This window comes from Dicentrarchus labrax, unplaced genomic scaffold, assembly GCF_905237075.1.
Source record: "Dicentrarchus labrax unplaced genomic scaffold, dlabrax2021, whole genome shotgun sequence".
Lineage (NCBI taxonomy): Eukaryota > Metazoa > Chordata > Actinopteri > Moronidae > Dicentrarchus > Dicentrarchus labrax.
The window spans coordinates 26,906,691-26,929,683 of NW_026136704.1; the positions used below are offsets into that span (position 1 = coordinate 26,906,691).

Sequence of the window (22,993 nt, forward strand, 5' to 3'; positions counted from 1 at the left end):
ACAGTTTTCAAGTTGTTCATATTTTAATCTGCACTTTGTCTCTCTTTTTTCTTTTTTTTTTACAGTGGCATAGTTGAAAAATGAATATTCAATACTGAGAAAAAAGCAAACCTCACACATCCCCCATAAAAAGCAAATTAATTACAGCGATTAAACCTTTGTACAAAATGAGTTATTTATAGCATCATATTGAACTAACAAAATAGCATGTATGAGCATTGGCAATGTGGTTCAATGTCTTTGATACAGTGACTATATACAGTGAGGGGATGTCTGATTCACCAATGCCTCAACATGTCATTAGAACTGTTTGCAGCAAACTCAAAGGCCATAACGGTGATCCTTGTATTGTTTTTTTATGATAAGTTACAGAATTAAAAAATGGAAAAGTTAATGTCAGACAACTACTTTAGTAACAGCAATAATATCAATCAATATAGTATTATATAATAAATGTCAATCAATTATAATAATAAATACATATATTTTGACCAGAATTTTTTTTTTACATTTTAAGCAATTCATTAGAATCCCTGTTTGAAAAAAATCTCCATAACTGCGAAAACAATCTCATCAAAGTGACGGGAACTGATAAAACCTGAAATTAAAAGCTATAACCAGTGTTTTATCTTTTACTAAAATTGAATACTTACACATTATTTACATGCCATCTGGCAAAACAACCTCTTGTTAGATGGGACAAAATTAAGACTTGTGGAATACTTTAAATACTGTATATGCTAATATACAAATTGTAATGTTTCAGGGATCCCAAGATTCAACAATATTGTTCACCAATATTCACGTTAGCAAAGTATGTTACAGCAATATCCACACATTGAGCATAGTTGTTCAATAAAATTCAACATAAATAATGAACCCCAACAAGGTTCCAATCACTCAGTTTGGATCTAACATCAAATTGCCAACCAAAATTAAAGTTCCTCATCCGTGATGATATCTGCAAGTGAAGTACTGAAATCTTCATCACGTGTCTGACACCATCTCTCCATTTAGACTCATATTGAATCCTGAGACATGAAACAGTTGATGTGTTTTCCCTCCATGTTAGTCCTCAGACTTTGTGCTTTAATTTTCTAACTTGTTCTCTGTTGGTACAAATCAACAGCATGAGAAAAAACTGAATGTAAATCAATGCAGAAACAGTGCTAAAAGGGAGTTGATTTCATCTTGAGACAATCAAAGAGATTGTGCTTTGTTTTAGATGTTTTTGTTTTGTCAAAGTGGTCTGGTTTGTTTTACAATTTTTTTTATGTAAGCAGTATGGCCGTGGTCGGGTAAACTCCAGGCAACATCCAAAACCACTGTTCAATCCTTAAAAAGATTCCTCTGATGTTAATGTTTGATAAATCAATGTATTTAACATTTTCGGCTCTTGAAGCACATTTCTTGTTGCTTCTAAATTTTTAAAAAATCTGCAAAAAGTTGTATAACAGGTGAAGTAAGAGTAGAGAGAAAAAAGTTAATGCAAGCAATGAAATAAATGCAGAAGAATGTACAGCATTTAGGCACCATAAAACTGAAATGGAAATAATCCAATTGTGCATGGTTTATATTGATTACAAAAGGAGAAGGCTATATTGTCAGCAAATGCTTTGAAAAGAAGCATATCCAAGCATGAGCTCTGTGGAGAAGACAAAAGAATTAACGTAAAGCAAAACAGACCATGTAGTAACGCTGAGGCAGCTTAAATTTGCATGTCTGCTGTCAAACGTTGTCATGAAACGAAGGAAAAGAGTAACAGAAGTCTAAATGAAGTACTCTTTTTTTTCCTCTGCATGCACATGGTTTCCCTCAGCATTGATGATGGCTGTGTCTGCGTCAGGGGCGTCCTCTGCTCCTTTGGCCTCATGTGTTAGATATGTCCCTGTAGACATATAGAGCCGCAGCAAGTTATCCACCTGCTGAAAAGCACTAGACATATACTTTCACTCCAAGCAAGAAAATTGTCATTCAAGGTAGCTTAAGTGACCTCTTTTACCTTTATGTCTGGCCAGATATCGTCCAAGAACTATTATCAGACACAAGGTGATGAAGACCACGACTGCAACGACACCACCGATTAACGCGTGATCGGGTCCATGTTGTCCTAAAGCATTAGGATCTGAAACAAGACAGAGACAGAGATGGAAGGAATGGAGAGAAAGTAGAGAGATAATGTTAACACCTGCACCAAGATGTTTCACTGCTGTCTAATGCAGCTGTAGACATTTATTTAACAGCAATGAAAATATTTTACTCCTGCAATTATCCTGAAAAAATCCAGATGTAGCTTTAACACACAAAGCACAGCAGTCCCAACTGAGCTTCGTCATATTTAGAGCAACCTGACATCGGTGCTTTGAAGTGCTTGAATTGAGGTATGAAAGAAGTAATCGTAGGAAATACCACAAATCTCTGCACAATTCAAAAATGTGGCATTAGTAACAGCAACATGCTAAAAGAAAGTCTAGCTCTGAATGATGTTTTAGTTCTTTTTTTGCCCAAGCCTCTACCCATGCTATCTTTTGTGTTTTCCCCTTGCTCGCTGCCAGATTCTGCTGCTGAGGATCAGGTTTTTTAAATAAGTGTTATTTAACATGAGGTGTCCTCCGGGCAGAGAGTGAGTTGAAGGTTTCCCAAGCAGGAACATGCTTTTGTGTCTGTCCTGTACTAAACTGTAAGTGGCTATGTCTTTATTGTGCACCTTGTGTGCTCTCATTATCTCAGGCTGATGAATGGCTATGGCTTCTGCTCAGTTTTGCAAAGTGACCCTGGGAAATGACGGCGGGGATGTTCCTACAAACCTCGTTATACTCCTCTGTTTAACAGAATGCAACCATCATTTTCAGCAACCCAAAGTGTGGAACATTAAAAATAACAAAAGATGAAGTTGTGAAACATGCAGTTCATTTAACTCCATGCAGAATAGAACCACCACAATTTTTTTATCAGGTACTCACAAGCAGGCGCTCTGGACGCAACAACTGTTTTGTCACAACAGTTGAATTATCTCAATTTCGGTTGCATGTCGATGGATATAATGATCTGTACAAGTGATTCCACTGTCAACAAGAGGCATAAGCAATTTTCACATCACACTCGGCTGGTGCACACTGCTCACAGGAATGAGACTGCTTCTGCCGCACTTCAGCTTAACTTGTCATCTCAACAAAACTTACTACTTGTGCTTTCACCTTAAACTGTGAGTAAATGACCATTACGTATTTATACGTGTCCAACCAGATTTCAGAGCTTTAACTGACATGTAAATACACTGATTATTCTTATGTCAATCCTACAGAGATGCAACATTAAAAAAAGATGATTGCATAAATTAGAACAACTTTCTTGAAACACTAAGATGGCACAAAACTACACATATTTCATGGCACACAGGGATATCACTGCCTTAATTTGCCAACAATCCTTTTTCCATTCTGTCTCGCACAGACACAACCTCAAGTATTTTAAACATTGTAAATATAGATATATCTCTCAAATAAATACCATATCCAACTATACTGTTGCAACCACATGTTATGCACATACTGTAGATTAAATCACGAATGTAGAACCTAGAAAACTATTGTAAACAGAAATATTTTTCAATAACTATGTGATCAGAAATGTGAAAGATAGAGTTTCCACAAATAATTTTGGACTTCCCCTTCCATTTCTGCTGTAACCACATGATCTGAAATCAAATATTTACACACCGGCACAGATACAATCTCCAGCCCAGCTCCACTCAGATAGAGCCGTCTATTCCATTGTGCAAAGACAAACCAAACCAGAAACATATTGTGTGATAACTTATGCAGCCTGTGACATGGCTGGAGAGAAAGCAGCTGGCGTCAGCAGAATGAGCATCCATGCATGGTGATGGTTTGGCTCATGCTGTGTGAAGGTCATGATGTGTCCTGACCCAGATCCAGATCCAGCATCACACACTGTAAATCTGGCTTGCAATGATCATCTAGTGGGATATTTACCTGTTGTAGGCCCTGGAAAGTCTTTGGCTGTTGCCATGGTTGCAGACAGTGACAGCAGTAAGGGAAGACGAGGGGAACAACACCGTGATAAAAAAAGGTGACCACAAAGTTCAAAGGAAACATGAGAAATTAGCATGGTCTGTTTTTCTGAGTTTTAACTTTCATAGCGTGCAAAAGTGACGGAAAGCAAAGCTTGCTGTCAGAGCCAAATGCATGATTAACTGGAGTTACTAGAAACGGTCACTGGGAGAGCAGCACACGATATATCGACAAGGACAAGATGAAGAACAAAAGCGCACATTCTGAGATTTCTGGGGTGTAACTGGCAATGTACATCCATAATGTTTCAGTTCTACAAATAAACATATTTCATCACTTACCTCTAGTGGCATGTAGCCATGCGGATAGTTTTGGTATTTGCCCATGTTCAAATATATCTGTCTTATAATCCATGTGAAAAATGATGTGCTGATCATTTTTTTATATCATGATTTGGGTGAATAATTGATTCTGATTGGCTGCAGGGTTTCTATTAATTCCTGGTATAGGACAACAACTAAGTAGTTCCAGTGAAACTTTCTGTTCACTGTTCTAAATGAATGTACTGAAATATTTACAACACTGAGTGTAGTCCTTTAGTGCCTCATCCTTTTAACATCACAAGATGACCACTGTAACACACAACTTGCAAGAAGTACACTACCCCCTACACTTCACATTACTTAGGCTATTTTACCCGCTATGTTCGTTCAGGCTGTGGTGGACAGTGCATCATTTGTTGGTGAAATTGATTTTAGACAATGTCATGGGTGGATTGCTAGCTAGTCTTGTTGTTAAACATACTGTCAAATTGTATTGTTTTTTAACTGAACAAAACATTACTGACTTTGAATCATGCTGACATAACGTTAGCTTTCTGGCTCATAGCTAAGCTGAGCTGGGCTCTATGAGGTGAGCAGACTAGAAATATCTCCCGTTGTCAAGTCATATCTAAGGTTAGTCCTATTTACTGGAGTAGTGAACAATGTTTCCATTGCATAAGGGATAATAGTGATTGTTCCATGTTTTACTCAAACTCTCAGGTGTTTCCAAGGAAACAAATGGTCTATGAAAAACTTTAGATTTTAATTACAAATTGCATGAAAATGTAAATTAATGGTCTTATTTTGAATGGACTGGAAGTATGGCCTTCCCAGTGTCCATTTATTCTGAACAATGGACAGCTCATCAGGCATTATTTCTTACTTAAAGGAATAGTTCCAGTATTTTGACGTGGAGTTGTGAGCTAGTTATCCATAGTCATTGTGTTACCTACAACAGACCGCATTCAAATGTATTTTAGACACATAAAAAAGGCTCACCTAAAAAAAAAAATCTAAATCAGTTTAATCATTTATCCCTAGTACTTCTGAATTACTATGCATAAGCCCAACTACGCTGTGCACTGTATTATGTTGCAGATCAGCTGTTTGGGTCAGAGTTACAGCGGCACAGCTGGGAACACTTAAATGGATATAGCGTACACTTAAACAATGAGGTGGGCCTTTTTAGGCCTTTTTTATTTGGCTAACATGTGTTTTTCTGCAGCCCCTGTCCACAGCAGTGCATTACTCTGCTTCCCTGCCAGGATCCCTGTCTGCTTCTCCAAACTGGGGGTGTGCTGACTGCCACCTGCTTTAGGTAATGCAATGACTATGGATGAGTACGTCGTACAACCTCACTTCAAAATACCCAGATAATGACTTCATAACGTCACCATCAGAAATTAAATTCCTTCTACCACCATTGTTTTAGGGTGTAAGTGTAAAAACCTGGGCAAATAAAATGAAACTATCTGCATGCCTTCCAAACTAGAGGTAAATGAGAAAATATGTTCTCTGTTGTGTGGACTGACCCTTTAATATTAATAGCAAACAAATATTTCAAAACATTCAGGTATCAGATAACATGTCGTTCAACTGCACCTGAGTATTCAACAATAAATATCGGGCAGTCAATGATGAAGGATAGTTAGAAGTATAAAAATATGGCCAAAAGTCCTTACAGACTCACAGTTGTGCTCGCAAAGGCAGTCAGTAAGACTGCGAGCTACTATTGGATGTAAACAATACACAATTTAAAATATTAAAACAAAAAGCAAAATTTTATGAGGAAAGAATGCGTTCAACACGTTTACTAGACTTCAAGGATACACATAAAGCTTTTTGGTGAGAAACACAGAGCGTTGTTTGTGTATAGGAAAACTCCACAGGGTATTTTTTTTATATGTTGTTTTGGGCTTTTATTACCTTTAATTGATAGAGAGAGCTCAAAAGTGGGGGGAGACCAGGGAATGACACGCAGCAAAGGGCCACAGTCAAACCCATGGCTGCTGCAGAGAGGACTCAGGCCTTAGCCAGCTCTACCAGGTGAGCTATCAGGGCGCTCCAGCTCCACAGGGTTGAGTATCAAAATGAAGCACATCCCATATCTACCTTTGTGTTTTATTATTTCAACAGTGTGAACTATATACAATTCTCCCTGCAGAGCGCTCTTGTGGCTCAATATGGTAAAGTCATCCACAAACACAACAACAGTAATTCCATTAGAAGAGATTAACTAAAGTAACGACATGGAGCATGTGATTTTGATCAACATTATTCAAATGTGTTCTTATTGTTCGGTTGTAGCCTAATGGTAGAAATCATTCAGTCAGAGAACAAAGGTTTAAACGCTCAGTACAGAGTAAGTACCTGGTGGTAACTTACTCCTACTAAAATGTCATATTATCAGCTACCAATAATAAAACTAATCAGAAATGGTAATAAAAATGCTGGTAAGGTTACAGTGCTATGTATATAAAATAAAGCAGAAAGGAAAAGACAAAACTAGAGTATTGAATTCATCCAGTAAAACAATCCTATTTTCTAGCTCAAAGCCTGGTTGTAAGCTCATCAATCATCAACTGTGTGTTCAGTGTCATGTTTGTGAGTGCATGGAGCGTTGAGGCGGGGCCATGGAGGAGTTGCAAGCGTACCTGTGAACGCAGCTGTGACTGCCTATGTCTGATGTGGGAATGTTGGCATTAGCAGATTGTAAGAATAGAGACTAGAGAGGGAGGCAGGAGAGCTGAAGATGGAGGCACTAAGGTGATGACGTCTGCTAAATGAAAACAGGAACAACGGGGAGCAAAAACAAACCTCACCACAGGGAACAGGCTCAACATGAGAAAACTTACAAGGAAATCAAACGGCACAAATCAATACTGCACATGGCCGGTGCAAATTGGGTTAATTTTGGTCTTATGGTCTAATGAAAAAAATGCACCAATGATAAAATAGTGGATCAAGCTGTGACAGTAAATTCGTTCCACAATATCTTTGGGAAAAGGATGAGTCATACATGAAGGACTCATATTTCTTACATTTGTTACATTTTCAAGAAATTGATGATTGGTTGGTAAATAAGCCACACATACAGAATGTAAAACTCATCAAGTGTCATGCTTGTTGAGATGAAAATGTACAATGAACGAGTGAAATGTGAGGGTAAGAAGGTGGAAGCAGGGCTGCAGCTTCACAAACAGATGCAGTCATTTCTCAACTGTAGTTAACCGAACTACTATCTGTTACCATCTCTCTAACATCTCACTCAGAGTAATTATCGTATACGCTGTTTCTTTGCTTTATTTAATACAGTGTATTAAGGAGCATAATTGCAGACGGTGATAAATTGCGGCGGAGCGATGACATTTATTGCTTCTCAGCTCTCCTGTCATTAGCAAATTAGGCTTAGAGGCTGAGATGATCCGAAGAGACCCGGTAAGTATTCAGCCAGACACGGTGTAGCTCTGAAGAATGACTGTCATCATCAGTGGAAATGAGCCCGTCTTGCACATCTTTTACCTGCTAGACTCAATTTTTCATCCTTCCCTAGTAACCAGGGCCTTTGTATTTAGTGTGAGAGGGCTTCTGAGTATTATAAACTTTGCTATTTCCTCTGTTAAAATGACAAAAAGTAAGACACAGCTCCCTCTGGCACATGCATGTTTAACTCTAGTGACCCAGGTTAATTAAACAAATTTGAATTTTTCTTCTTTAATTTGAAATAATAATGAAAAAAAAATCTTCCTGACTGTGACATGTCAGGACTGAAACTTTGGTCCGGCATATGGCTTCCAGATATGACAGCATGATATGAACTATCCAGAGATTGCTGCCTACTCCTGTTCAGTGAGCATGCTGAAAGAAGAGACTGAGATAACGAGAGCTGAAAGGATGAATGTGACATCCTCCTTTTCCTTCGTTTTTTCCCAATGAAGGGCTTTCTCTCCCCAAAAGCCTCTGCCTTTAAAATCGAACAAAGAAGCTGCTGTGCATCCACTAACTGCTTGTGAGCTTGAATAAGTCCAGCGTCTGAGCTGTGATAAGTTGCTCCCAAACAAACTGCACTCTCGTGTGGGACTGTTTAATTGGAAATAATGGAAACAAATAAATCCATGTTGAATTTTAATATTCTGTCCTTGTTTTTGTATTTTCACTTGGCTGTATTTGATAAACGTTATAAACATGTGCTGCAGAGGCCTTAATGATCCGTTTCCTGCACCATGCTGTCTTTATTCTCTCAGCCGCTCCACTGTCTCGGGATTAACTTATCTCTCCTCCAGGCGGTACTCGGAAGCTAAATTCTGCATCCTTAACACTTTCTTCCTTATAGGAAGAGTCCAAAAGCTAGACCTGTGCAGCAATATGTACAGTAAGGTAAACTGGGTTATCCTGCACAATGCCAAGGCAAGATCTGGAAATTAATTCTTGAGGAAATCATCTGCAAACTGGTGACCTGCAGGACTACAGATGACTTTGAAATTTAATTATTCTTAATTTTATATATTTGAACCACCAAACTTAACATTTTTCAAATCCTGCATTACCACCTGGCAGACAATGCAATGTAATCATATATCAGGTTAATATTAAAGAACCATAAGGTTTTACCAGTTTTATCCCATTTATTACAAATCACATATACTTCACACCACAGATAACAATTTTGCAAACCAAAAGCAGGTCATCCATTATTCACAACATTGGTGGTTTGATCTACATGCTAAAGTGTTATTGAGAATGACACTGAACCCCAATTGGTGTGACCCCAACGGACCGCTTCCATCAGTGCGTAAGCAAGAAAATTGTAAAGAACTTTGTCCTACTAAGGTTGAAATATGTTTTTCATTAATTTCTCTGCAGTATATCAAAACTCAATAAGCTGATCATGAGATGTGTAATTCATCACAGTTAATATGAATTCTGCATTAATTAAAGTTGCAATGTTGTTGTGAGGTCATGCATCGGACTGTGTCAAATAAAACTGCAATTAAACTGCATGATCACACAATCATAATTTAGAACTGATAAAAATGTATGCAGACCTAAATGGACACTATATAATTTTCTGCCACTAAGGGGTCTCTCACAACAAAACAATAACAGAAGACATAGTTTGGTGACGTCGTGAGGTGTCTGGGATCATGGTAGCTGTTGTCTTGTTATTGTTAAACAGCTACCAAATCTATCTGACGAGACTCCGGCAGAGGTTGGAGGGTGGAGTCTGTATCAGCTGATATTGATTCAAGTCAAATGTTTCTGTCCACAATCTGCTACTTCATTATAATTACCTGACAGAAAAGATAACTCCAAGCTTAATTTGATCTTCTATTGAAAAATCTCTCAGATTTAAGGAAGCTATTGTCGCTTTGTTATTCTGCTTTTTGACTTTAAATTGCCAGACTGTCAAACCCCCAAAACCCCTTTGTAATGAACACCAACCATCTTCAAGTTACAGTGTGCTGCAAAGCCTTAAATATGAAGCAACAGCAAAATTGATCATCCATAACAAGACTAGCCATTACTGTACCCACCATATACAAACAGTATATATTCAGCACTGCTGGTCCCCAGGTGGTTGCTGGCCTCGCAGCGGTATGTGCCGTTGTCTGTTTTGTTTAGTGTGGTGATGGTTAGTTCCCTGCCCTCCACAATCATACGCTCGATGTCTGGCAGCTCTCCTCCATCTTTAGACCACAGCACTGGCTCAGGTCTGGGAAAGAAAACACAGACGATATTTTATTTTTTATCTTTCTGCTTATAATTTCCTAAATGTAAAGAAATAATCAAGTATTCTTGAAAATACTATTTTTGTAATGAAGAAGAATCAAATTCCAAAGTCCAATTTCCTATTCCTATTTTTTGTAGTAATTACCATCAAATTGAAGTTGTAAATAAATGCCAACTTACATTGGGTTGCCTTTGGAAACACACTCCAATTTGAGGTATTGCCCTTCCTGTGGAATAATCAGTGAATGCGTGATCTCCAGATGGGGAGCATCTGTGAAGAAGAGACAAATTCCAACACTGTGACAGTAATGTGTGGTAGAGGCTTTACCTCTAACACTGACAAAGTACAACAGTAGTTAGTTCTTTACCCATTGGGCAGCTCTTAGCTTTAGCCCATATCCCTGTTCTGCTTTGGTACTAATCCCTTACCTGCAAACTAATCCTACACTAATCCTGAGCAAATGCAAAGCTAAACCTGCAGACATAAATGTAATCTCAATCCTTGTATTTCTTCTCAATGCTAATCTTACACCTAATCCAGCTTTGCATGGTGTGTATAACTGCACTCACAGTGGACCTCCAGGACCTCAGTTGTCATGTAGGGGTTGGACAGAGACACATGCTCCACGCTGCAGGTGTAGGCGACGCCATCGTCCCGTCTGTCCACCTGGAACTGGAGGCTACTCCTCACTGTGAATGATTTTCCTGTGGCATTCACCTTCGTAGTGCCTGTAGAGAGTGAAATGTACTTGTGAATTACTGATATGATGGTTCTGGATCTTGTGCAAGAATCTTCATGCAACAAAAAAAAAATTTAAAAAGCAGAGAAGCAGAGAAAAAAAGAAATGAGCTTGTACGTTAACTAAAACGTGAGAAACATGAAATGTTATTCCACGATGTTTCTGACATAGACAGCTGCAGCGTTGTTGTTGTTGTTGTTGTTGTTGTTTTTCTCTGCATCTCCTTTGAGGGAGAGAATCCTTGGCCTTTGAAAGTCAAGTCAAAGTAGAGTGAATAGTGAGGGGAGAGCAGTATGAACGTTGACTCGGTTGGTTGGGTGTGTTTGCTCCTCCAGGACCATCTTTCAAACATCCCAGTCAACACAAACAGGCACACACTCCCCCGGCAGTTCGGACTGGATTTCCATAGTTGTAGTCACACCTTTGCTTTCTTTCCTCTCCTTTGATTTAGTTTCATACACAAACATTGAACCTTTACACAGCTACGATCTTGATTTGTGTTTGTATTTTCCCTGCCCTTTGATGTCGTCTTCATTTAGAGATTTACTTACTATATTTTTTGGGCATTTCCCTTTATTTACAGGTCAGTTGAGAGAGATAGGAAAAGCAGACAAGAGAGGGGATGACATGCAGCAAAGGCCTCAGGCCCCTGCTGCGGTGAGGACTCACCCATGACACATGGTACACGTTACTGTGCTTTTCTGTGAAAACATCTGTACAAGGACAACCTCTTGACGACAATCTCAGAAGGACTTTTCACTGGAGCTGCAACCCTCCTCAGCTCCTTAGATCCTTCCCCATACTACATCCTCCCCCTCCACCTTTTCCTCATCCTGGACTTTCTGCCATCCACAGCAAACCCAGGTAAATCAATAAATACGTATGTACTCACTCCACTCCTTAACTCACAAATACAATCACATACACACACACACACACACACACACACACACACACACACACTTGTTCATCCTTTGGTCTATTACATAGCCCCTTGCAATGAAACCCCAGATTACTCATATCTTCATCATTTTGGGCTGATCTGTCCCATTTGTTCCGCTGCACTGATTACCTTTGATTCTGTCATGTGCAAGGGGATTAATTTTTTATTGGACTTTGCAGTGGAATCACTACAACTAATACTACTGCTACAACTGCTATTGTTACTACTGTACCTGTATTTTTCCTGTTGTTATTGAGGTTGGCAGATTCAATAATACATTTTCTTCTGTATGTCCTTAAATTGAATTAATGAAATTTAAAGTGACCATTTTTCATGAAAAGGCTTGACAAAATATCCTGTTGTACAAATAATCCTAATTGTGGTGTTTTTAATAACTTTGTCTCAAAAACTAAGATAAACTAATTATTTAGTCATTTATTCAATTTCTCTTTTACTGTAAGTTACACTTACATGAACCTAATTATCAATTATTAACTGAATTATTATTTATGAATTTTGTTGTAGACATGGCAGTTTGATTATGTAAGTTATGTGAAATTGTATTTTTCAGTTTTGGATTTGAAAGTATGTACTTCTACTACCTTCTGGATCTGATTTATATTAATTATTGGTGTCTTTTATATCAAACATCAAAATTAAAAGTAATAATAGCAAAGAAAGATAACAACAAGAGGAGGAAGAAGAAACACACAAAACAAATCTCACCAGCCTCCAGGACATCACACTCATATTGATTAATGCATCACCAATGAAATAATGTTTGAGACCTAATTTTAAACATCAGATATCATATAAGCAAACAGGAAATTCAGAGGCCTTGCATTTGAGAGTCAACGGCCTTGCATTTTGCCCTGAAGTACAGAGGGGGATAGTAAGTACCTCTGTGGTTTCAAACACAAATCTCTCCAGCTTTTCCTCTCATTCATCAAGTCGCCTCCAGCATCAGAGTAGTTGTCAGTCTGTTTCAAGGCGGCTGCTAGCATCGCCAGAGAGCACGCAGAGGCAGCTTTCATAAGAATGTGAATGTGCCCAGGTTCACCTGCTTTGAACCAGAACCCCGAGAGGCAAGCAAATCTACATTCAGGCAACTGGGGGCACTCCTGTAATCAGCACCTCTGCGTCTGTTTTAACAAGGCGGAACCTCAGGAGGAGGAGGATTCGATTTTTTCAAAGGAGTACTCCAATTATAGTTTAATAAGAGTAATAGTAGGGTTGGACAGGTACAGTTGGGAAAAGTTAAAATTTTGGCTTCCCTTCAAATTATTATTGTTTTATGTTCACTGGGTCAAGTTGTCCTCAACCTTGAAAAAATAACTGCATAACAATTTGAGCCTTTGTTTATTTCATGAAGGCATCAGAGGTATTCTCTAATAGCACATTCTTTTTCTACATGTGCAACTATTTCAAACTGTGCTTCTTTTAATGCCAGAACCTTCTGCTCAGCACAGTTTGCAACCTACCACGTGCTGAGCAATAATTATTAAAATGTTTTGAGAAAGAATTTATCAGTTACACTGGAACTCATTTATCCTTAATGAACAATCTTGCACATTTATTATTTTGGTGTTTGGTAGTGTGAAGAGGCATATGGGATGAGCTAACGACTGCTGTACTGGTAAATATGTGGTTGGATTCACACAACTGGTCTTAGTAGTGTGGCCAGGGAACACTTTCAAACAAATAAAACTTGTTGTTGTCATTTTAGATCTGTTAATATTATTTAAAATGGCTAAAAATGTAAAATTGCCAAATGATAATACCAGAGCAGAGATCAGCAGCAAGCACTAAGCTCAGGTCCCTCTTTACATAAAGAATATGATACTGGGTCACTGTATTGCTATTATTATAGACGCACAAGATCAGTGCTGAGAATAGGAATGTAATGTCTGTAGTTGAATGAATTGAATGGAGCAATTTAAAAGGCCTAAATACATTCACATACGTTTGTTTAGCACATTTGTTTGTTTTTTATTTTATTTGTTTGTATATATATAAATACAGACAATACAGACATTTATTAGCAATATATCACCTGGGCACCCTGGTGGTGGTTATGAAGTCCCATATGCAACAAACTGTGATGCACTGTGTGTTCTCACACCTTTCTATCAGAACCAGCAGGAACTTTTTCAGCAATTTCAGCTACAGTAGCTTGTCTGTTAGATGGGGCCAGCCTTCACTCCCCAGGTGCATCAATAAGCCTTGGCCACCCATGATCCTGTTGCTAGTTCACAAAATGTTCACTTACTGCCTAATATATCTCACCCACTGACAGGTGCCATGATAACCAGATAATCAGTGTTATTCACTTCACCTGTCAGTGGTCATAATGTTATGGCTGATCGGTAAATTATATATATATCAAGTAAAAATCAGTATGTTAATCACATTTCTCTCCAACGGATAAACATTCATTACACCAAGAAATAGATCACATAGGCTGCAAGTATGCACATATTGAGCAGGTAACATTCATGGATGAACCCACTAAAAATATATATGCAACCCCAACAATACATTTATGATGCATCAAAAATAACCATAAGAAAAAAACACAATGAACATATGGGCCTCAGAAAAACTCATGCAGCATTAATGGATACATTGACATTCCTACATTTACTTGATAGTGTATGTACACATCTATCTGTATCCTGTCTCTAGCACAGAGCCCAAGTGAAAAAAAATATATCGAAAAAAATGTATTCAGAAAGAAATACATATTAATAGTTAAATATAAGAGATCACAGGAAACTGCTAAGAAGTAATTCATCATCCAGTCCCTTTGGCACCAGTGTTTGAAGAGTGTGAATCCAGTAAGCCTTGTGCTGTTTGAGTAGTTTCTCATGATCTCCACCCCTAGGTGGTAGGGTGACCTGTTCAATACCACAGAAACGTAATGAGGCTACATTGTGCACTGCTATGGGATAATCCTGATTGTTTCTGCGTATGTTGCTTTTATGCTCATTGATTCTCTGTTTAAGTGTTCTGATGGTCTTCCATACATATGCAAGCCCACAGGGACAGCGTATCATGTAAATCAGGTGTATGGATGCACAGGTGATAACGCTGTTGATGGAAAATGTTCTACCTGTGTGGGGATGGGAGAAGTGATTGGTTTTCATGGTGTTGTTGCATTGTGCGCACCTGCCACAGCGATAGTGGCCCTTGGGAAGAGGTTGCAAAAGTATCTGGGTTATTAGACTGGAATCCTTGTAATAACCTTGTAATTAAAATTTGCACGGCCAAGTGATCTTTTATATTTTTCCCCCTTTGTTGTACAAATAGAGGTGGATCCTCAAGAGATGGATGAAAGTTCAGGGTCAGACTTTAACATATGCCAATGTTTTTTGAACACCAATTTGATTTCAGTGGAGTAGACGAAATGTTGAGTGATAGAGAGAAATAATTTCTTTCGTTTTTTACCCCCATTGTGGAAATGTATATATTTAAATGACCTACCATAAAAATGAAGACCTTCTATATATATATATATATAATTCCTTTTTATAGTTAAAAAGTGGCTGTCTATGTAGTTTTTTTGTTAAATTCTAAGCTTTAGAATAGACTAGTTGTGTTAGAATAGTTGAGAGTTGTGATATTTAATTGAAACACAGTGGATACCTATGACCTTAACAACAATACATTAAATTTACGAGCTGAAGTGACGAGGATGAAGTTACTTTAATACTTTAACGCAAAGTTAACAATATCGTGCGGTCAGTTTTGTACGGCGACACAAAGTTTCAAACATATTTCGGATACAACATAAAGGCCAGAATTTATCTGATGATATGATGCACTGATTTAGATAGGAAAATATTTACCACAGCCCCGGCTCTTAGATGCTGTGTAGGGGGAAGACTGTGATCATCAGACCTCTTTAAATAGAGAAGCATGTACACTAGTGCAAACATGAATCATCTGGACCAATTTGATTTTTTTTTCGGTAGTAAACATGTCTTAACAGGTTTTTCCACTGATTGGAAAAAGTTTTAACTACTTTTGTTTCAGTTCACATGAACTTTTTGTAATTTGACAATTAAAAGTTGCAACAAAGTTGACATGTTGGGAATACTTGGGAAAACAGCAGGGAGTAAGAGATGTTGTGTAATTTAAGGCTGTAATATTGTTGAAAATAAAAATGTTTGTGATATTTCTTCTTTGCTCTGCTTGCATAGCAGTGTGGGAGCCCAATTAAATGTAGTAAAATAAAGGAGCACACAGATTTTACATCAAAACAATGACAATAGTAAAATAAATATATTTATTTTCTAGACTAAAATGTCTTGATATCTTGCCTAACTGAATTTGGCTGAAATGAGTCACCATGTTGAAACTGTTGTGTATTCGAATGTGCCTTTGTGTCACTGTAAAATAAATATATAGGCCACTTTATGTATGCAAAGAAAGTGACAGTGGGTGGATTTTTTCCTCAATAGATTACAATTTGAAGCCTAGCTGTCATTCAGCAACACAAGTCATTTGTATGGCTCAATATTCTGCAAACAAATTATCTGACACTGGATGACAGTTGCATTTTGAGGTTTGTAATGATGTGTGCTTCTAATATAAATTGTTGAAAAACAAATCATCAGAGCATGAAATAAATATGACATGTTTTTGCTATTACACCTGCTGTCATCTTGGAGCTTTGGAGACTGGTCCCCCAGTGGGGATAGATTTGACTGACAGCAGACACTGGCGGCAATGATCTACCACAGAAGAACCAATGGCAAAACATGCTGCTCCCAGCACATACTCGCTCAAGAAAGCTTTAAAGCAGCACCTATAAAAGACTTGGATCCAGGGCACTGATTGACATTCCTCCTCTTTGACACTTTGACATGGAAATGAAGTTTTTAAGTTGAGCCCTCCAGTGTCTGCTTTGTTCTTTATCTCTCTTTGACTTGGAGATGCATCACACCAGGTCTGTTTGCCCAAGCAGCTTAATAAAACCCACCGTATGCAGGTAAAACTAATAAAAGAACATTTGTGTACAAGACACCATGTTGGGGCAAACTGGTATATTATGTTTTTTAGAGATATGCAATTCGCACATCAATGCAATTCAGACATCAAATTTAAATGTAGGGAAACATTCTTTAGTTTTAATTTTCCGTTATGCCTTTGTGTGATGTGCTGACCTCGAAATGGGATGAAAGTATTACATTATTAGCTTTATCCACAGTAGCTGATGTTGGACTCACCAGTCAAATTCTCGCACCCATTACATTTTGGCATTTTTTTATGTGTCCATAAATGTTAAGAATATTAAGTCTTGTGCTTTTAACAACAAAGTATAAGTTTAAAGTACATCTCAAGACATAAAAAGAGAGAGAGAGATCATCTCAGTGCCTCTTGAGATGGACAGCAAGTCTGGTTGTGATGCTGTGTGCCAGCTCTCCACTGGCCTTTCAGGAATCTACGTGCATGTCATTTCAACAAGAAAACTTCATATCCCGGCCCCTCTCCCATCAATCATCATGCCATGTTGGGCAGACACAGACAGAGCCACCAAGAAAAAGCTCTCTGGTGCAAATCTTCAATAAAGAGCAACTGTCACACCGAGTCTCCGCAGCAGGCTCCATTACATTAAAGAGCTGCACACAGCTTACCTATGCCATCAAATTGAGGAAAAACATTCCATTCCTATTTTGTTATGTTTTTGTCTTTCTGTGCTTTTTTAAAGCAGAAATAAGACAGTGATAAAAGCTATAAAAATACAAAGTGCAGAGCTTCAGACAGTTTGGAAAGAGGTACACAAGAAAGTGAAAGCTTGTAAGGCACACAGTATGAAACCACAGAAAACTTCTGCCGGTTTAGTGTGATCAGCACACATTACACTGCACCATCTGCTACCTAATGCATTGTCTCTGTCACAGTTTTTTTTTCAGTCTGGGTGAAGCTAGTTATGTGGCCTTTTTGTGTTTCCATTCTTGTGTGTTCTTGTATCCTCCTTGACTCGTTTGACTAATCTAATCGCTGCTGTTCGAACAAAATAAAGCACCTCAGAGCCACCTGCATGCGGAACGAATGAGAAGCCCAGCAAGATCAACTCATCACATGTAAACAGCACTAAGGCAGGTAGTACAAATAATTTAAACCGTGGGATGAATTAAAAACAGTCTCAGACTGTAAGCATGCCATTTTGTGCGCATAATCTTCCAGGTCTTCCTCTCAGACAGTTTTAGAGGGATACCCTTTCTCTAAAACACTATTCAACACCATGGCATACCAGTGTTGAAACGATCTGATTAACCACTCAGTCAATTGGTCAATCAACAAGAAATTAATCTGGTAATAAATCAATTGTTTAAGTAATTTTATCAAGCAAAACTGTCAAACGTTTGCTGGTTTCTCTGCTCTGTATCAATGGAAACTGAAAACATGCAACAGCCCAAGAGCAAACCCTAGAGTTGACTTTTTTTTTTGATAATCACCTTTGCGGGATTGATTTGTGTTTCTTTTAATTGACCAGCTGAGTACATCATTACTTTAGTGCCATTCCAACAGTGAAAGCAAAATGCTGTGCCGAACTTGCTGTTGATGTACACTTAACTTTATAATTAGAATCAATAAGAGGTACTTCTATATGTCTTCACCTTGGTCAGGTTGTGAAATGTGGACGGCTCTGCCACAGTCCAGCAACATTTGGACAGGTTCCAATGACAGCAGCAATGCTGGCTGTGAGCCAGGAGAATCATGGCACCGCTAAACCCCCGGCCAGTGGAACAATGCATAAATATGAGCACAAAGGAATGCAGCAGCTGGATGGCTTGACAGTAATGATGTCTCCAAGAGGGTACAAGTGGTAACAGAGTATACAATGCTCTGTGAAATCCACCCCCCATTGCTTACCTTGGACCTCCTTGTCATTTCGGAACCACCGGATGTTGGCAGCTGGTTTGCTGCCTGATGTGGTGCACGTCAGAGTGATTACGTCTCCCTCCATTGCAGGCTTGGTAAATCCTGTGATCTCCGGTCGTCCTGGCACTCCTGTGGTGCATGTATATAAAATTATTAATAACATACAGCATACATGTACATGATGAACTGAGTAATAACCCAGTGAGCCGTATTGGCATTGTTATTTAAGATCAAACTTAACATTTACTGTATATACAATAATTCAGTAGTGTCACAACAATGAAAACAACAAAAAACAAACCAAAGGAATTCTTTAAAGCAGATGATGGCTCACAGTAAACTAAATATAAAAAATTTAGTTTGTGGTTATTAAATACATTTAAAAATAAGAACAAGATTACCTTTTACTGTCTGGCTGTGAGATGCTAGATGAAGGTCACCTTACAGAAATGTAAGTCGAAATAAATGCATGTTTTGACAATGTGTGGGAGATTACTTTTATTTTTCTTATATTTCTGCATATCCTTCAACACAACTGTCTGTCTTATGCAGATGTGAAAAGGTTGTGTTTTTTGTGGCCGTCCTGCCTGGCAGAAAATCCAATATAGTAGCACTAATAACATGCAAGTTTAACTGTCATCCTGTACTCTAGTAGATAAGGGTAAAATGTAATGCACGAATTATTTTTTCCTACAAAGTAACAAGTGCGTGATGAAGAAAAACAACAGACCAGGATTCAAAATGTGTATGTATTCATGCTGTCAGAGCGTGAAAAATTAGCCACAAGTAATTGGCCTGTGGAGACTGAGCCAAAACAGACATGCTCACCCAGAACAGTGAGAAAGGCCTTGGTGGTCTTGACAGGCATGGTGAAGAGCGAGCAGGTGTACTGGCCCTCATCTGACAGGCCGACGTCACTGATTCTGATGGTGAGCTCCTGCCACGAGGCTCGCACCAGCTCAATTCTGTGGTCCCTTAGAGCTGTATAAGGAAGGACGACACAAAGAATCACAGAGGGAACAGAAAAAAAGACAGAAACAGAGTTCACTAATAGGCAAATTCACACTGAATTCAGGGATGGCAATTAACTGGTAGAAGTACTATTTGTAATTCAGATGACCTTTACCAGAACAAAGGCAAATGCACTGTGCTTCAAATAGTTGTCTAATGCTACAAACACATACTGCAACCAATGGCTTGAAACCTTTTCTTTACATTTGCATTCTAGGCAGTCTTATTCAGTCAGTGAGAATACAGAAGGTATCAGTGGGATGCTCTGAAGCGTAGCAGCAGAAAAAGCTTATAGTCCTAGATTGAAATATCTATTTAGGTAATCACTTATACATTCCAGGTATTGATTTACACTTACTTTAACACTTTTAGCAACTGGCTCTGACTGTGACATTTCTCACTTTGAACATTGATATCAAAGCCTCACCCTAGCCTTATACAGAAACCCTTACAATAATAATACAGTTACTGTAAAGAAGACAAATAATCATACAAGTGATAACAGAAAATAGTGCAGATACGGGCTGACAAACAATTCAATTTAGTCTTTATTGACAATGTATCAGTGATATTGTTTTTGGATATGTGTTACAAATATTTGTTGTCCGAATGAATGCAAATAATGACAAACTGTAATGCTACACTTCATTCTACTGAATTCCAGCCCAGAGAAGGTAAAAAACAAAGCAACAATACTGCTAATAGTAATTTAAAAAACAGCTTCTACAGCTGCATACAAATGAACCACTACTACTTCTAAGATTCATGATGCAATAATCATTACAATGAGCATTCTTAAAACACAGCTTGAAATCAAACCTTTCAGTGCTTTCTTAAGATACCAGACACCTTCACCACTGCTTATTCAGATGTGACGACACCCTCATAAAGCTTAAAAAACCATGCAGCTAAGCAAAAAAAGGTCATCTCACACCTGTCATCTCTTATACAATTTCAAATTCAGAATCACCCGCTCATAGCCAACCACACCAACCACAGAGGGCACAAAGGAAAGTGCTCTTCATTGAATAAATTACACATTCTTAATCCTCAGTCCCTTTAGGCCTGGCCAGCTCTCTCCCTGGACACCCTTTCACCTGAAGTAATTTGAACACTGTTGGATTGTACAGATTTGGCAAAATGCAGCAGAAGTAGGTGTTGATTAGGATTTAATCAACGTGGCCAATGTAAACTGTGTAAGATAAAGAAGACATCTCTATGAAAATCATTAATCACCTGCTCTGTTCCCATTCATTTGATTTTTGCGATAAACACAACAGACATGTGATACACAATTAAATTAGATTGGCTCAAATGATTATTAGATTTTCACAGACATAGGTCATTATCAACAACACAGTTCTTCAGCTTCAATTACACCACATCATTTGAAGATCATTATCTTATAATCACACACGCTAAAAAGAGAAAAATAAAGATTGGCTATAAAGATATTGATGGCCTTCAGAAGTTTCTTGTTATAGACTCTTTGTCATCCAAGAATAAAGAATAGCATAAATAAAAACATTCTTCAAGCCAGAATTAAAATTTAATAACAAGCTGTGCCATCAGAGAGCCGGCTTATTATGTGCTACGGGGCTTAATACAAACATTTGAAAGTCTTACTGTAGCAAACTGCATCCTGAAACAAAGCTGCCTGATGTTCTTTGTAGTTAAGCATCCTCACTACAGAGCTTGAAAATGCCCAGAGGCTCTGGCAGAAAACAACAAACCCTTTGGTGGATGGATGCATTGGAGAGGTGATGGGGTCTAGGCAAACATCGTACAGGAACTCAAAAGATATGGAAGTACAGGCTGAGAGGATCAAAGCTTTGGACAAGATGACATACTGTACTTCCCCTGGCCCAAATCCCTCTATCTCTGCAACACACAGAGAAAAGACAAGGAAAAGAAGAACAACTTTTCTTCTTCTTAACCCCTTGTTCCGCAAAGCACAAACACCTCTGAGATGCTGATAAATGTTCTGGCATTTTCCTAAGGGACGTAAAAAAGTGTACATTTGTACTTTGCTCCAGCAACTGTGATCAGCTTGATTTTATGTCTGTTACAACAGATTTAAGGTTGGAAAAATTTTCAGAAAAAAAAATCAAAAATCAAAATCAAAATGTCGATAGAAACTTCCCAAACTACTGCAGCATAATGCACTTCTCCAATGTCCATCTGTATTGTCAGTCTGATCCAAACAGTCATCATTTTGGAAAGATTGGCTGGAGCTTCTGTGGTACAGCATTGACAACCAGCTCCATAGAAGCGTATTTAGTCATATTTCACCAAAATTATGGCTGTTTGGAACACACTGAACATATGTGGTTCAGTGGTTCAAAAAGTTTCTTTGGACTTTCTTTGCTGAAACTAACATTTGCAATCCACTGAAACGGACGTGAACTCAAGCTGACAGCAGCTGCTGTTCTCTCAAACAACCAACTTTCAAATGCCTTTTAACATCGTCTGTTAGTCTAAAGATGTAAAATATCGTTTTAAATACAGTGACCAAATACAGTATGGACGTCCAATAATTTCAAGTGACATTTAAAGTAACAAGTAGGCAACACCTTATTTTTTCTATCTACTGAACAATATTATATTTAAGAACAGAATTTTTTAAAGAATTGGAAGGTCAGTAGCTGAAATACTGATTCAGGTAGTCTGAACCCAAGTAGTGGCTGAAAAAACAACTTACAGTTAAACAAAAGATGGACTTGACTGATGCATTTTTGTTAGACAGCCCCTGGCACTACACATAACGTGAATCAATGACTTATTGATAGAATGAGATGTACAAAGGTTTGAATAACCCAAAGACAAGTGTTATCTATTACTCAAACAGCATATGGCTAGAAAGCCATACTACTAGAATCCAATCCAGGCTAGAGGCCCAGATTGTGGGCAGATCCGTCACAATCAGACCCACATGCCAGTGGCTGACAAAGCTTTTTTCCAGGTGCTTTAGGAAATCAATGTGATGAAAAGGTTCATTTCCCCCAAACCCTAGATAGCTCCCGCGCTGTTCATTCTGCTTAGGAGGAAGCATAAATCTGCACCCTGACCTTGTATATGCTCCAGCCTTGCAGCATGGCAGCTTAATGCGCAGTACATCTCCTGTGATGGAGGCCTTACCAAGGCTGTCTGAAATCAGTAAAACTGACACTCCAGTTCCCCCTCAGGGCAAGGCATACTGTTGCTATGGCCCTTTGATGCAAAGTAATGTTTGCCTTGTTCCTTGGCAGTCCTTTGCACCACTGACCATGTCAGTGGAAGACCAGTCCGAGGTCTCCCAAGAGAACTACTTTGTCAGATTCA

At 38.4% G+C, this 22,993-nt stretch overlaps 1 protein-coding gene across 3 annotated transcripts in view; it reads right to left on the reverse strand.

Annotated features, from left to right (window-relative positions):
* Positions 1-22,993, reverse strand: part of cadm2b (cell adhesion molecule 2b) — a 130,781-nt gene continuing 107,788 nt past the window's right edge. For 2 of the 3 annotated variants that reach the window (XM_051399464.1, XM_051399466.1), the window contains 8 exons: positions 19,490-19,642; positions 18,653-18,790; positions 10,658-10,816; positions 10,268-10,358; positions 9,892-10,070; positions 3,996-4,022; positions 2,003-2,125; positions 1-1,888 (listed from right to left, as the gene is read on the reverse strand). In XM_051399464.1, the coding sequence (XP_051255424.1) occupies positions 1,770-1,888; positions 2,003-2,125; positions 3,996-4,022; positions 9,892-10,070; positions 10,268-10,358; positions 10,658-10,816; positions 18,653-18,790; positions 19,490-19,642 (989 nt within the window). In that variant the 3' untranslated portion in view covers positions 1-1,769. The remainder of the gene's footprint in view (positions 1,889-2,002; positions 2,126-3,995; positions 4,023-9,891; positions 10,071-10,267; positions 10,359-10,657; positions 10,817-18,652; positions 18,791-19,489; positions 19,643-22,993) is intronic. The other variant, XM_051399465.1, reaches the window with a different exon arrangement.